The 15220-nt window shown below is 39.6% G+C and overlaps 1 protein-coding gene across 1 annotated transcript in view; it reads left to right on the plus strand.

Annotated features, from left to right (window-relative positions):
• The first annotated feature begins 6340 nt into the window (after positions 1 to 6340).
• Positions 6341 to 15220, plus strand: part of LOC117395011 (RNA polymerase II subunit A C-terminal domain phosphatase-like) — a 160912-nt gene continuing 152032 nt past the window's right edge. Inside the window, exon 1 of the mRNA XM_059012754.1 lies at positions 6341 to 7276. Coding sequence (XP_058868737.1) covers positions 6963 to 7276 — 314 coding nt within the window. The 5' untranslated portion in view covers positions 6341 to 6962. The remainder of the gene's footprint in view (positions 7277 to 15220) is intronic.

Genomic DNA, 15220 nt, shown 5'->3' on the forward strand with positions numbered 1-15220 from the left:
GAGGTCTTCAAGTGGGCACCTTCCATCCTCTGTGTTTCGTCAACTAGCCCACGACACCTCAAGAGGGCTCGACAGTGATTCTGGTGTCCCAGCATCACCCCCCTCTGTCCCCCACTCAACTCAGCATAGCTTACTAACCCGTACATCAGCGTTGCTTTCTTTCTATTGTGCTTGAGATCCCCAGCCACAATCTTTCTGTCTCAACCACAGCCAGTTGCTGCTCCTCTCTGCTGCTTCAGATAAGTTCTTCACTGTGCGACGCAACTCTTGACCACTGAACCCGACATCTCTGGGAAACCGGGTTGTAGAGTGTGCCACAAATCCTAGACAACCCACCCCCACTGGGTAAACCCAGACTTTCCATCCTTGCTGTTCCACTTCAGCAGCTAGTTGAGCATACTGAAGTTTCTTCCTCTCATACGCATCATCCACAGCATCCTCCCATGGCACTGTTAACTCTACCAGATGAACAAGGCATGCTGACCCAGACCACAAAACAATGCCGAGTCGAAGTTAGTGGTGGCAAACTCTAGTGGAAAAATAAGCCGTTGACCAACATCTGCCAGCATTTTCCAGTCTCTAGCAGCTTCCAGTTGTCCTGGGCGAGGCTTGGTTTTAACACCTTTTCTTGGTGGTACACATTTATTTTTGTACCCTGTTCTCAACAATGATAAAACCATGTTTCCTACACCTGCTGCCACCAAATACTGAACAGCGATAGGCCTACTATTAGCCTTTTTTCACTGTTATCACAAATTTCATGATTTCTGTAAAAAATACAGCCCAGCCCATTATGATAACCTGTCATGGCAAATCTGATCTTAACATATAGGTGATCTTTGCAATAAGATCACATGCCACTGCATTCCAATGTAGTATTAACACACCTTATTTATAGACGTAAAGAAACTGGGGAAGAAACATTTCTGTTGTTTAGCTGTCCTATATTGTTCACACAAAGAAAAAATAATCTAGGTAAAGAGCCTTCTGTTTGCAATACCCCTAACCTATATGTAATTTATGACTATGCAAATTATTAGAAGCTTATCACTCTTGCACGGCAGTAATAACATCAATTTCTGATCTACGTCACTGTTTTGGGACATTGGTATTTGCGTTTTATAAAATAGGAATATATGCGTTTCTGAAAGTATACATTTAGACATTTTTTATTGACGATACGATAAGGCTTACATCTTGATTAGTATTAAGATGCAGCACCACAAAACAAACGACTGTTTTAATTAATTTGGCAGAAATCTGGGGGGGCACGTGACCAGGCGTGCCCCCCCCCCACGCGTCGCCACTGCCTACACGCCACTCAGCAACAGCTCGGTCACAAGGATACATCCTGACACTGACAACTGAGTTTGACAATGTTTATACATGTACATTGCTTATACTATGCCTGTCAAAAACTTTTTGCTTATTACAAAATGCTTTGTATAAAGAATTTTAAAAAAAAAGTTGTCTTGTCTGCTCAATTTCTGACAGCACTTTGGCGATAATGAGCTCTTGTCAGGCCAAGTGAATAAATACATTGATCGTAGAAATAATAACACGTATGTGTTAAGGAGGGGTGTCTCTAAACAAATGCAGGTGAATCTTGCTCAAATATATTCAATCGTTTTCAAAAGAGAAAGCTTTGAATAGGAAATTAAGCAGACTTTACATTACAGAGTCGCCACTGAAACTCTTCGGATTCCCACGATGCACCGCATCGGCGAGGATGGAAAAAAAGGGGGAGTTGACTATCTTTTGTATGTACAAGATCTTTAAAGGCTAATATTAAAACACATTTTTGGGAAGGAACATGGTATTCCGAAAAAAAGTACATCTCATTTTCTTATGTAACGTCCATCAATATATTGTAGTGTTTCAGGTTCTTTTTGGACAAAAAATGAGACTGCAACTGTGAGTAGATGAAGGCAGTTTATTTTGACAATAAATAATCACAAAATAAAATCATAAAGTGAGGGCAAGGAGACTGGGAGTCGACAGTGAAAATAAATGATTGTAGTAATTTTTCTTTTACCCAACCCTTCCCAGTCTTTTCCCCGCCCCTCTTTTGCGCAAAACCTGAACTCCAATTCCCCTCCATAACACATGTGTACCACCATGCAACCCTGGCACGCACACACCACCATGCAACCCCTGCACGCATACACCCACCATGCAACCCCTGCACACACATACCACCATGCAACCCCTGCACACACACACCACCATGCAACCCCTACATGTATACACCCACCATGTGACCCCTGCACGCATACACCACCATGCAACCCCTGCACGCACACACCACCATGCAACCCCTACATGCACACACCACCATGCAACCCCTACATGCACACACCAATATGCAACCCCTGCATGCACACCACCATGCAACCCCTGCACGCACACACCATGCAACCCCTGCACGCACACACCACCATGCAACCCCTACATGCACACACCACCATGCAACCCCTGCACGCATACACCCACCGTAGCAATTCTTTGCAAAATATATTTTCGGGTATTCAGCCCCATTCATGTCTATGGCAGTGTTAAAAAACACATTTTCAGTCATATCTCTCGAACCAGAGCACCTACAACCACTGTTCGAAGGGTTCTAGACCAGCCTGAATGTAATATGCCCAGTTTCGTAGCAATTCTGTGCAAAAAATATTTTCAGGGCGTTCAGCCTCATTCATGTCTATGGCAGGGTTGAAAAACACATTTCAGGCATATCTCTTGAACCCGAGCAAGTAGAACCACCATTCAAAGTGATATAGACTCAGGGGAGCACCCCAAACCATCCCCTAAAACGGTGTGGTGGTTCACCCAAAAACTCATGTCATGACGAAAAAATTCACTTTGCCAAGCCGTCCTGGCATCTGAACCATGAAAACGGTGACTCCTTGTGCAGGGCCCCATGGGGCCCCGCCGCAAAAAAAAATCAAGTTCCTAACCCCTACAGAACCCGAGATATGCCCTGTCAAAAATGTCCAAAAACTACCCTTTTCGGGGTCATATCTCCATGACCCTGGGGCCTAGAAACCGGGTTGAACTTCCTAGGGTCATGTCTGGGGGCCCTCTTTCACAGGGAACCATCCGTTTTCAAATGCTACATTTTCAACAAATTTACACATTTTCAGCATGATGGCATGTCAAGGTTGCATTTCCAATAGCTTTTGAGCTCCAGGATGGCAAAAAAAGTCTAAACTAGTGTCCTTTCTAGCTGGGGACACGTCGCTTGGAGGGATCGACAGGGGCCCCGAGGTGGACCTCCGTACCGATTTTCAAGTCTCGGGTCCCCCGGAACCTGAGATATAGCACCCTGAAAAATGTCTATGGGAAATCCCATTAGAAAACCCCTTTGGGGCAACGCCCACCATCTGGCGGTGGGGTGGCGTATAAACCTGTGGCCGATGTCTTTCTTTAGCTAAGACTCTTGTGCACACAAAGAGTGCCCTTTTGAGTTCGTTGGCCCAGGGGTCGTGGAGATACGGGTACAATAAGAGACCACCCCCTTCCTTATGGCAAATCCCATTATAAAAACACCATCGGGGTAAGGCTCGGCCAATGGTGGTCGTGGGTCATACGAACTCGAAGGAACCCATTTTCTTTAGCTAAGACTGTTGTGCATCTAAAGAGAGTACTAGCGAGTTTGTTGGTCCAGGATTTGTGTACTCATGTGGTACGACAGGAGCCCCCCCCCCCGGACCGCGATTTCCTATAGCAAAATACATACAAAAAAATGTTTGTTATATATAAGACCTGAAGTGTGCACATTTTGTAGTGTATTTATGCAACAGAAGCACCAATTTAAGTCCATTCCAAGTGTTTTGTGATCCGAGTATCAGCTTGAGTGTATCAGAGCATAGTTTTGCACCAAAAGCGAGCAGAGGTGAAAAAAAGCACTATATACCCTATTCTTTAAAATATCATTTTGCAGTGCAAATTTGAGGAACGCAACCACTTAACAACTTGCAAATTGGTATTGCAATTTAAAGGCCTGTAGTGTCAGACTGGTAGTCCCTAACTGATTCAAGTGTTTTTGGAATGATTCTTGCAAAGACTTATTTATAAGAAAAAAGAGAGATTAACAAACAGCATTTCGCTTTATATGCAGAAACGGGCAACTACTAGAGGGTGTCAAACAAGCTGTGAATGTCCTAGGAGGCTACAGAGTACCTCTGGATATGAATCCAGATGCTTGCAGCAACTGTTCTTAGATGTCCGAAACCACTGTATCGCTGTATAACTGTACACCCTATAAATATAACTTTTTATTGTGTATTTGAGGAACACAACCAATTACAAACTCCATTTGAATTGCTGTGCTATCAGAATATCCATGTATAACTTTGCTGGGTATTGTAGGGTATGCTGGGTATCAAAAGGCCTTCACTTTTACAAAAGGCTGTCAAAATTTAAAAAAGGCCGTCAAAGTTACAAAAAAATAGGTGTGCTCCTAACCCAATACTTGTCTTTTTAATTCTGTGCATCCAAATACTTGTAGTTAAAAGTTTTAAGAATTAAGCCTACTGTTTGTTGTTCTGTCCTAAACCAGCAGTTTGTCACCCAAATTTATTAAATAAATGGGGGGGGGGGGGGGGGGGGGGTGTCATCAGATTATTCTCTATTTTATTGTAACTGAGGTACCATTCAGTTGAGCGAAAATTGTAAAGGGGCACTCGAGCTGAAACCTCCAGATTGAAGGGGTACAGTTTCAAAAAAAGGTTGAATACCCCTGACCTACAGTATAAACTATCAGGAATAGAAAAGGGAAATGTTGACTAATGCAATACAATAGGATTTATTTGAAGTTGTTGAAGGGCACTGGTCTCTTAAACCCAGAAGTTCTGATAAACCCCTACGCCTCACTATATATTGATGGACATTACATAAGCAAATGAGATGTCCTTTTTTTTTTTGGTATACCATGTTCCTAAATGTTTTCTGGGGCGAGTAAAAAATACATTAACTTTGATTCATGTACTAAGGGTTACTCTTAAATGAATTAACGGTCCAGTTTATGGTAAACTGTGCATGCATGACTTAGAAACTCGGCTGTCAGCTAAGCAGAATATCTCAAAAACTGGCCTTAATTCGAAAATGCAGAATTCGGGACGTTATCTAAAAACCAGAGCAGCCCAGAAATTGGGATGTTATCAGAGCGGCCAGAATTTGGGAGGTTACCTAAAAACCAAAGCGGCCCAGAATTTGGGACGTTATCTGCAAACCAAATCGCACCAGAATTTGGGACGTTATCTAAAAACCGTCCAAAGCGGCACAGAATTTGGAACGTTATCTGCAAACCAAATCGGCTCAGAATTTCGGACATTATCTGAGCAAAGCGGACCAGAATTTGCGACGTAAATGAAAACAGGGGCAGTCTATATGTAAAACTATAATTACATAAGAGGTAAACTAATGTATCCTCTAACAAAACTGCAATAGTGTATACATTTTATATTAAAATATATCGCAAAAACGATTATAGATATATGCTACTTGAAAGAAAAAAGTACACCACCACAGAAAGCCAATTCTTACATTCGTGCATAACATGATAATTCATATAAAGTAATCACCCATAGTTTGTTATATCAGTACAGCGTAATACCACATTATATTTTAATGGAAAGGTTGTGGAAAGCAGATCTCTCTCTCTCTGATCCCAAAAACCGGGCCTGTGTCATACCTCCAGATTTGGGGAGTGAGGGGGGGGGACGGGGACTACACATCTAAAAATAACGAATGAATAACGGTGAATAACGAAAACAAAAAAATAGGCTTTAATATTTAAAAATAAATAAATACTGTAAAGCTATAAATGCGAGCCTTTTATTATGTGTTTTTCGCATATGGGGAAAAAATGAAAAATAAAAAAATTGGCACGGATATCAAATTCTACTAACAATACAAACTTTGTATATTACAACATTTCTGGAGCAATATAGGTTTTATGGGTGTGATTCGCCAAATATTTTGGTCGCAAATATTTAGCTTTATAGTATCCTACTATGTCAAAACATAAAACATTTTATTTGGTGTATAATGCAATGAATTTTGAATTGGCATTGCACCAGGGGTAAACGCATCTCCAAAAGCCACCAAAAGAACTATTTTTTTTGTAGAAATGACTATACAAATAAAAGCGGCTATTTACAATATTATTTTCTATCTGCATTCTCTTGTTTTTTGAAAAGGGCGTTCCTGTCAATTGCCAAATGGGTGTCAAAAGAATTTGTGCTGAAACACGGTCAAACTTATTCACACCATCAGGACTGACGTCATTGGATGGGTATAATCCACCGAATAAAGACAACTGTCATTACATCACAGACCTCCTGGTTTTAAAGCTTTTTGACTGAAAACAAAACAAAACAAAAAAGTTTTGGTTATCGTTCAGACTGTGGACGTGTTTTCAGCCAGTTCTGTCTTTAATACAACTCGAGTCACGGAGCAATTAGAACCGCACTGCTACTGTAACGGTGGAGGTAACTTTTTTTTTTTTTTTTTCACAGCTCTAACATTACACACTTGTTCGAATATCAAATGCTGTTGTACAGTCTAATAGAGGGCGATTTTACTGTTCAGTTTCAGCTAAAACTAATATTTGCAGACAAAAATAAATTATGTACTACATATATCGATCAAAAGATTAATTGGTGACAGAAACAATTGCCAATACTACTAGTTGCTGCGTCTTTACCGGAAGCTGTGTACGACTGCTGTCTCTCGCAGTTTTGTGTGTTTCCTGTTTACGGGCGGGAAGAGCGAACCTGAACCCTCACTATCTGCTCTTACTCTATGGTTTCTGCTGTCCAGTTTCAGTGATCCTGTCTCTTTAAATCCTGGAGCGCTGCTACAGTACACATATCGTTAACGTGTTTTCTTGGACATTTAGATATTTCTGCTCAACCTCTGCAGCTAAAGTTTAAAGTGATTAGGGTGCAAGACAGATGGAGGACCCGGCGGACTCTGGTGGCGGCGGCGGCGGCACCGCAGCTCCTGCGGGCCCCTCGATGCTGGTGACGGAGATCCACTGTTCTGCGGGGGCTCGTCCCTTGCGGCTGCTGGAATGGAAGGTAAAGCCCGGCTCGCATGTGAACATCGACTCGGTTCTAGCGGTGTGTATCCCCATCCCGGTGGAGAGACAGGCCGGAGAAGAGCCCCGGGACCCGCCGAGTGGGCAGGCTGAGAAGAAGCTGAAGTCGGACCGGGCCGGAGTTGTGAGAGAGCTGTGCTGTCAGCCTGGACAGGTCATCTCTCCGGGGTAAGTGCATTACGGGGAAATGGCAAGGATCCTTTTAAAACAACGTCAGGTAACCATGGAAACACACCATCTGGTAATATTTTAGAGATTTGGCTGTTTAGTGCGCCTACGATTTGGAAAACTGTTAGAATAAATGCATGTTTTGTGTGTGTGTGGTTTTTTTTTATTCTTTAGCCTACACACACTAAAGATAACTGCATTTTAAAGGTTGGAGCAAAACATTTTCTATAACTCAGCAAAACATTTACTATAACTTGCTGTATGCCAGACTTTGATTTCCCTGCTTAACTTATTTTTGAAGAGTAATTGAAAACATTACAATTTGACTGTACATTCGCAGGTAAAGGGGTAGCGATGTAACAATGTTCTGAAATGCATTGTTGGTATTATTACATTTTTAGGAAACAATAACCTGTAAAGTTTACATTGCAGGAGAATACTCGGAAGCTTTGACTGCAAGCATTTACATTTATTTATTAGTCATAATAAAGGTTTATATATTTTGTACTGTAAAAAATAAATAAGTAAATAAATACAATAGCAACGCAAAGTGTTTTCTGGAAACGCGCAGTTTTCGCCAGGCCTAGTAAAAACAGTGCAGCAGTTGCAAGGGGGTGTGTGTTTGTATGCATGTTCAAAGATGCGACTTGTTGTATTTTAGTGTTTTTTTGCGAACGCTGACACCGTATCTACACACAGAGCTTTTTGGTTGTCAGACGACGATACATTGTGATTTTAAGTTTAAAAACTGAGTCAGTAGTCAAATAAGTTTGTTCAAGTACTGATCACATAAACATTAAAATGTTTACAGGCGCTGAGCTCAGTGGGGGCAGGGCTTGAGAGTTGTGTGGGTCTGTGTGTTGGGCCACGTGATATATATTTTTTTTCTTTTTCTAGTAAATGTTAATAGTTGCGTAAAAAAAAAAAAAAATCATTTCTGTTGAAGTTGGTTTTTCTAAACGTTGACCTGTTGATCTTAAGTGTGTCTCATACCGTTTTAAAATTTGTTTTTATTTTTAAAAAGCCCTCGATGAACGTGAAAACCATTACATTTTGAAAACATATCGGTATACCGGTTGGAGGGAGAGCATTTTTATATGTGTTTTGCTTAAAAGATTGTCGTTTGTAAACACCTAGCACTGCAAGTATAAAACTAACTTTAGTTTTAGGGGATATAATGGTAACCACCACACAGCTGACTGCACCTATATCACCCTCCGATAAAACAATGGTGAATGGTATAAAAGTGTAATCTGAACATTGTGGGACAGGGCAACTGTAATACCATAATAAGCATACAGTTAAAAAGAAAAAAGCAATCTCTTCTACTTTCACCTGAAGAACAGACCTCTGAGGTCTTGAAAGCTTGTGATTAATTATTTAGTTTGTCCAATAAAAGGTATCACCTCGCCTTCTCTGTCTAATTAAAAATAACATGAACTTGTTTGGAAACAATTCTTGAAATGTAAATACCATTCTAAACTGCACATCAGAAATCTGAAAAGCTGTCTAAAGTGCTATTAATAGATATTGAAGACAAATACATTTGTTTTACACAGTACACTTAACTGCACTAACATTTTGTATAGTTTTGACAGTGGTTGGATTTTTACAGTAAGCATCAGGGCATCTTTTGCTGTTAAAGTGTTGGTTTCATTAACATTAGTTTAGAAAAGTAGCTAAATCTCCACATTGAGGCGTGTATTAGAAAGAACTCCAATTGTCAACTGTAATTTGCTTTGTTTGCTTGTTTGTTTAATTTTCAATATGCTGATTTGCCACATGATTTGTAGTATTTTGTGTATAGTTTAGAGAAATATGTAATGTAGTTCCAAGCAAATGGATTCTGTAATAATGTAACCTTTCAAAAGCTATGGTCATTCCTCTGGTGACACACAATGTAGAATGGGGTAATTTTTTTTTTTTTGCTATGTTGTAAACTTTGCCTATGGTTCAGAAAGGGTATGCAGTTCAAACCATAGAACCTTAGGTCTACTGCAAGGGAGCACAATTACACTAGTCTAGTGCCTCTTTTCCACTGTACAACCGAGCCCTCATGGTTAAGGGGAGCCTGGGTTGTTTTTCCACTGCGGAGCCGAGCCGTGCTACTGACGTCACACGCAACGAAAGACAGTTGTTATTAATTAACTCAGTTTACCAAAAGACCCGTAAACAAATGGTTTTCAAAAATTGATAGACCAACGGTACAGCGGTATCTTGTATTGCTATGTTTTGTAAATATATTTAGGAATTTCTGTATAATCCACACATTTTACTGATTTTATATTGACTTACTAAAGTTCAGTTGGTTCTGTTGAAGGGGAATTAAAGATGGTTTTAAAAATATGATTTGCCAAAGATATCCAGTTTTAAGGATAGTTGTTGTTTTTTGCTTGGGTGCTTAAAAAAAAAAAAAAAAAAAGCACAACGAGAGCTGTAGTTGTATGTATGGTACAGCTGTACAGTATTTTGTTTGACTATTTTTGTAAATAAGTTTAGAATTGTTTTATATTCCGCTTTTTTTCCTTTTTATATTAATATATTAAAGGTCAAGGATGAGAGATTTGGTAGAATTTTTTATTTGAGTGTGTGAGTTAAGTGTATTGTACCTGCGGTTTATGCCCATTTGATTCAAATCATCAGAAATTTGTGCATAAATGTTCTCATTTCTGACCCACGACTCTAGATCTTCCTGAACACTTTCTATCTACCCACAGATAAACTACAGCCTGCACTTCCTTTCTCTCATCACACTCGCTGCCTGCCATGTTTGGTGTTTTTCTTTTTGGAGTGTATTAGCTGAGCAGATGGGGCATGTTTTAGAGTGACTTAGTGTACCCATTGGCCACACGGCTACAGCATGCATCATTTTAAAGCTAACATTCTCCAGATCAAGATTAACCCCATTGTACTGTGCCATTGTGGTCCAGTTTTTGTAAAAAATGGTTCAAGCAATAACTACACATTAAAAACATTTGAATGTAAAATTGTTGAAATTACAAAACAAGCTCTGAATTTACCCTTGATCACACCGTTCTCACCAAAAGTGGTATGGTGGGTTGTTGAAACATGATAGTTTTAATTTGACACAATTAGTTCTTATCTATAAAAAATATTGACCCTTTTACCCCCAAAAAGAGGCAATTTTGACTGTAGAATTTGAAGTACAGTACTGTGCAAAAGTTTTAGGCAGGTGTGAAAAAATGCTGTAAAGTAAGAATGCTTTCAAAAATAGACATGTTAATATATCATATTTATCAATTAACTAAATGCAAAGTGAGTGAACAGAAGAAAAATCTACATCAAATCAATATTTGGTGTGACCACCCTTTGCCTTCAAAACAGCATCAATTCTTCTAGGTACACTTGCACACAGTTTTTGAAGGAACTCGGCAGGTAGGTTGGCCCAGACATCTTGGAGAACTAACCACAGTTGTTCTGTGGATTTAGGCAGCCTCAGTTGCTTCTTTCTCTTCATGTAATCCCAGACAGACTTGATGATGTTGAGATCAGGGCTCTGTGGGGGCCATACCATCACTTCCAGGACTCCTTGTTCTTCTTTACGTTGAAGTAGTTCTTAATGACTTTCGCTGTATGTTTGGGGTCGTTGTCATGCTGCAGAATACATTTGGGGCCAATCAGATGCCTCCCTGATGGTATTGCATGATGGATAAGTATCTGCCTGTACTTCTCAGCATTGAGGAGACCATTAATTTTGACCAAATCCCCAACCCCATTTGCAGAAATGCAGCCCCAAACTTGCAAGGAACCTCCACCATGCTTCACTGTTGCCTGCAGACACTCATTCGTGTACCGCTCTCCAGCCCTTCGGCGAACAAACTGCCTTCTGCTACAGCCAAATATTTTAAATTTTGACTCATCCGTCCAGAGCACCTGCTGCCATTTTTCTGCACCCCAGTTCCTGTGTTTTCGTGCATAGTTGAGTCGCTTGGCCTTGTTTCCACATTGGAGGTATGGCTTTTTGGCCGCAAGTCTTCCATGAAGGCCACTTCTGACCAGACTTCTCCGGACAGTAGATGGGTGTACCAGGGTCCCAGGGTTTTCTGCCAATTCTGAGCTGATGGCACTGCTGGACATCTTCCGATTGCGAAGGGAAGTAAGCATGATGTGTCTTTCATCTGCTGCAGTAAGTTTCCTTGGCCGACCACTGCGTCTACGGTCCTCAGCGTTGCCCGTTTCTTTGTGCTTCTTCAAAAGAGCTTGGACAGCACATCTGGAAACCCCTGTCTGCCTTGAAATTTCTGCCTGGGAGAGACCTTGCTGATGCAGTATAAATACCTTGTGTCTTGTTGCTGTGCTCAGTCCTGCCATGTTGTATGACTTTTGACAGTAAACCTTGTTAGCTGAGTTTGGCTGTTCCTCACCCAGTTTTATTCCTCCTACACAGCTGTTTCTGTTTCAGTTAATGATTGTGTTTCAACCTACATATTGAATTGACGATCATTAGCACCTGTCTGGTATAATTGTTTAATCATACACCTGACTATATGCCTACAAAATCCCTGACTTTGTGCAAGTGTACCTAGAAGAATTGATGCTGTTTTGAAGGCAAAGGGTGGTCACACCAAATATGGATTTGATGTAGATTTTTCTTCTGTTCACTCACTTTGCATTTAGTTAATTGATAAATATGATATATTAACATGTCTATTTTTGAAAGCATTCTTACTTTATTTTTTCACACCTGCCTAAAACTTTTTTAGTCTTGTAATAAAAACTGTTAAACAAAATGCTTAATTCAATGTATAAGACTAAATACGCAGGTCTTCCTCATCATATGAAAGACAATCTGGGCATGTATGTTTTCCATTTGCCTCCCAAAATTCCGCTCTTCCAAAAGAATGTTCCACTGTACTTAATGTTGCACATTTCTAATAACCAAACATATTTAATTGGTCATCAATCATTCCATTAGCCCAGCTGCATTCTTACCTGGTTAATATGGATGGAAATTAACCTGATCATTGCCAGATTATTATTATTATTATTATTATTATTATTATTATTATTATTATTATTAATTTATTTATTTCTTAGCAGACACCCTTATCCAGGGAGAGTTACAGTCCTAAACAAAAATACATTACAAGAATCACAGTACAAGTAATAATACAATTAAGAGCAAGATAAATACAATGACTTTGGTTCTAGCAAGTACAAGTATGACAAAATACAATTCAATAACGGAGCAGATAACAGTGTCAGTGATAGTTACATCAGGATATAATTAAATACAAAATACTACAGATTAAATAACACTTGACAGATTACAGTACTCTAATGTACAGGATTAAATGCAGTAAAATAGGGGGCAGATAAGAGCAAGTAAAGCGCATTTAAGGAAGAGTGATAAGTGTCCAAGGGAAAAAAAGAGGAGTTCTACAGGTGCTGTCTGAAAAGGTGAGTCTTGAGGAGGCGACGAAGGTGGTCAGGGACTGGGCAGTCCTGACATCTGCCCCCCCCCCCCCCCCCCCTCCCCTCAATCAATCGGGTGGGGGGGCAGACACCCCCTCTGATTGGTTTATCTATCATGTCACTGATCTTGCAAGCAACTAATGCGTGATTAAAAAAATAAATAAACGGAATGTCATGAATCTTAAGGCTTGAACCAATCACGATTGGATTCGCTGGTTACTATAGCTACTGCTTCAACTGAGTAGGCGTGTACTAAACGGGAAGTAAACTGAGCTGGTTTATCATTCTATCTGTACAAAGTAACCATATAGGAGATCCTTGAAGTAACTGCTTAAGAAAAAAAAAATCTGTAGAAGCTGCGGACTTTGGAACCTTACTTTTGGTAGTCCTGGGCGCCTGGACTACCGATTTGTCCGTCCCTGGATCAGCAGTCTTGCTCAGAAGTATTAGGACCCCATGATGAATATTTGGTGTGTCCATCTTTAATAGACCAGCAGTATTGAATATAGTATTATATAATAAGGAGTATAGTATTGTCAATGTTCCATAGTAATTGATTGATTTTTTTTTTGTCATTGCATATAATGGATATGGATATTTCTGATATATCAATGAGCCCTATAAAGGTAGTCCCCGCCCCCAAGATAAAGACAAAAACTTTCAACTAACTTTGAAAAATGTATTTGCCAAAAAAAACACCTCTGATAAACTAACAAACGCCACAAAGCTCGGAATCAATAGCCTTCTGTGTGCTGCGAAAATCAGGCAGGACAATGTTTACACGAGTATGTGTGAAGAGTTTTGAGGACTTGGACACTTTAATTTCAAATGAATCTGTGTTATTACCACAGAAAGTGGATACAGACGTACACTAGCAAAAGAAACTTAACTTTTGTAAAACATTTAAATCCAGTCAGTCTTGTTGAAGACAGTGAATAGAGGTTCAGACAGCCCAGCATGTACAAGGGCAGCAAAAACAAGGGCAACAAAAACAAATGCAGATTTAGATAAAATGTGTCATTTGCCAACACAAGACACACAAAAAGATACACATCTTCATACAATACAGTCAACGGAACAAGCAACTAGCTTTTATAAAGCAACAAAAGATAAGAGTGATGAAGTGATGCTTATCCAAGTAGCAGGTAAATCTATGTACCACTCTGCATGTATGGCTACTTACTTGAAAATTAAGTCAGATAAAATTACCAGTGAAAATGCCATGACTTCTACTCATTCATATCACGAGGAGGCATTCCAGCAATTAATACTAGAAATACACTATGACCTCATTGTAAACAGAAAAGTATTCTTGTTAAGTAGTCTTCTAAGAAGGTATCAAGCTCTTTTATCTGTCAAACCAGGATGCTTTAGTACTGGCAAACCTCAGAGAAGGCTTGAAAATGATTATGGTCCGAATATAGTTACTGAGGCTCAGCATGGACAGGGAAAATCCAACGTAGTCATGAATAGCAAAATCACAGTTGGGGCTGCTATAAAAGCTGCAAACGAGTTGAAGCAGAAAGTACAGATATCTCAACTTGAGCATGGCAGATTGTCAACATTTTTCTGTTAATAGAAATCCAGAAGAGATTTTGCGTACTGCAGCACTAGTGCTTAGGAATGAAATGGCCAACATCACAATACCAAAGACATACCCTAGTCCAGTGGAAATGTCCAAACCTTGGGGGTCACAGGACGCTCAAGATGTGCGTAGTGGTGGGGGGTTGTTTAAATGACATATGCACTTTAAGTTTTTTCATGTATTTTTATAATAAAACCAAACTGTTTCTAATTTTAAAACATACAGCAGCCCCTCAACTTCCCAAGACTTTCTACAATTAGACAAACATTGGTGTTTTGGATGATTAAAAAAAAAAAAAAAAGTTATTGCTCTGACAACAAGTCAAACGTAATAGGTTAATCAATCATATAACTTAATACAATACCTAAGCTAAAGTACATTACTTACGTATTTAAGTTAAATTAATACAAACGTACAAAAGTTGTACAAAGAAAAAAAAAAAGCACACACCATTTTGGTTTTCGTTTATTACTCTCCTCATAACAGATAATAGGATCACAACAAAACCAAATGTTGATCACTATACGTAACATTTACCTTACTAGTTTGGCCAGTGTCTGGAAAGTGTGAAGCATTTTCGAGTGATGTGCATTACCTGCAGCTTTATCCCCCGATTTCTGACTTTCTTGCCAAATCTGAAGCATCAATTTGTATTTGTTGTTGTTGTTGTTTTTTATGTTAATCCCACACATCACTTGCCATTTTAGACACAGACGTGGATTTTTGGCTTCGAATTAACGTGCAGCAATGTTTGTAAGAATATTCAGATAGTTTCACTGCACTAAAGAAAATAATATTACTACTGCTGTTTTCATATTGCAAGAAAGCCTTCTCTCATTGCTCAACCAATGAGGCAGTAAAACTAGGATATTTGTGTTGCATGCCAAAATGATAGCTCATCAGAATTAAAGCTTGGCCAATCA

The sequence above is a fragment of the Acipenser ruthenus genome, chromosome 3 (genome assembly GCF_902713425.1).
Source record: "Acipenser ruthenus chromosome 3, fAciRut3.2 maternal haplotype, whole genome shotgun sequence".
NCBI classification, from domain to species: Eukaryota; Metazoa; Chordata; class Actinopteri; order Acipenseriformes; family Acipenseridae; genus Acipenser; species Acipenser ruthenus.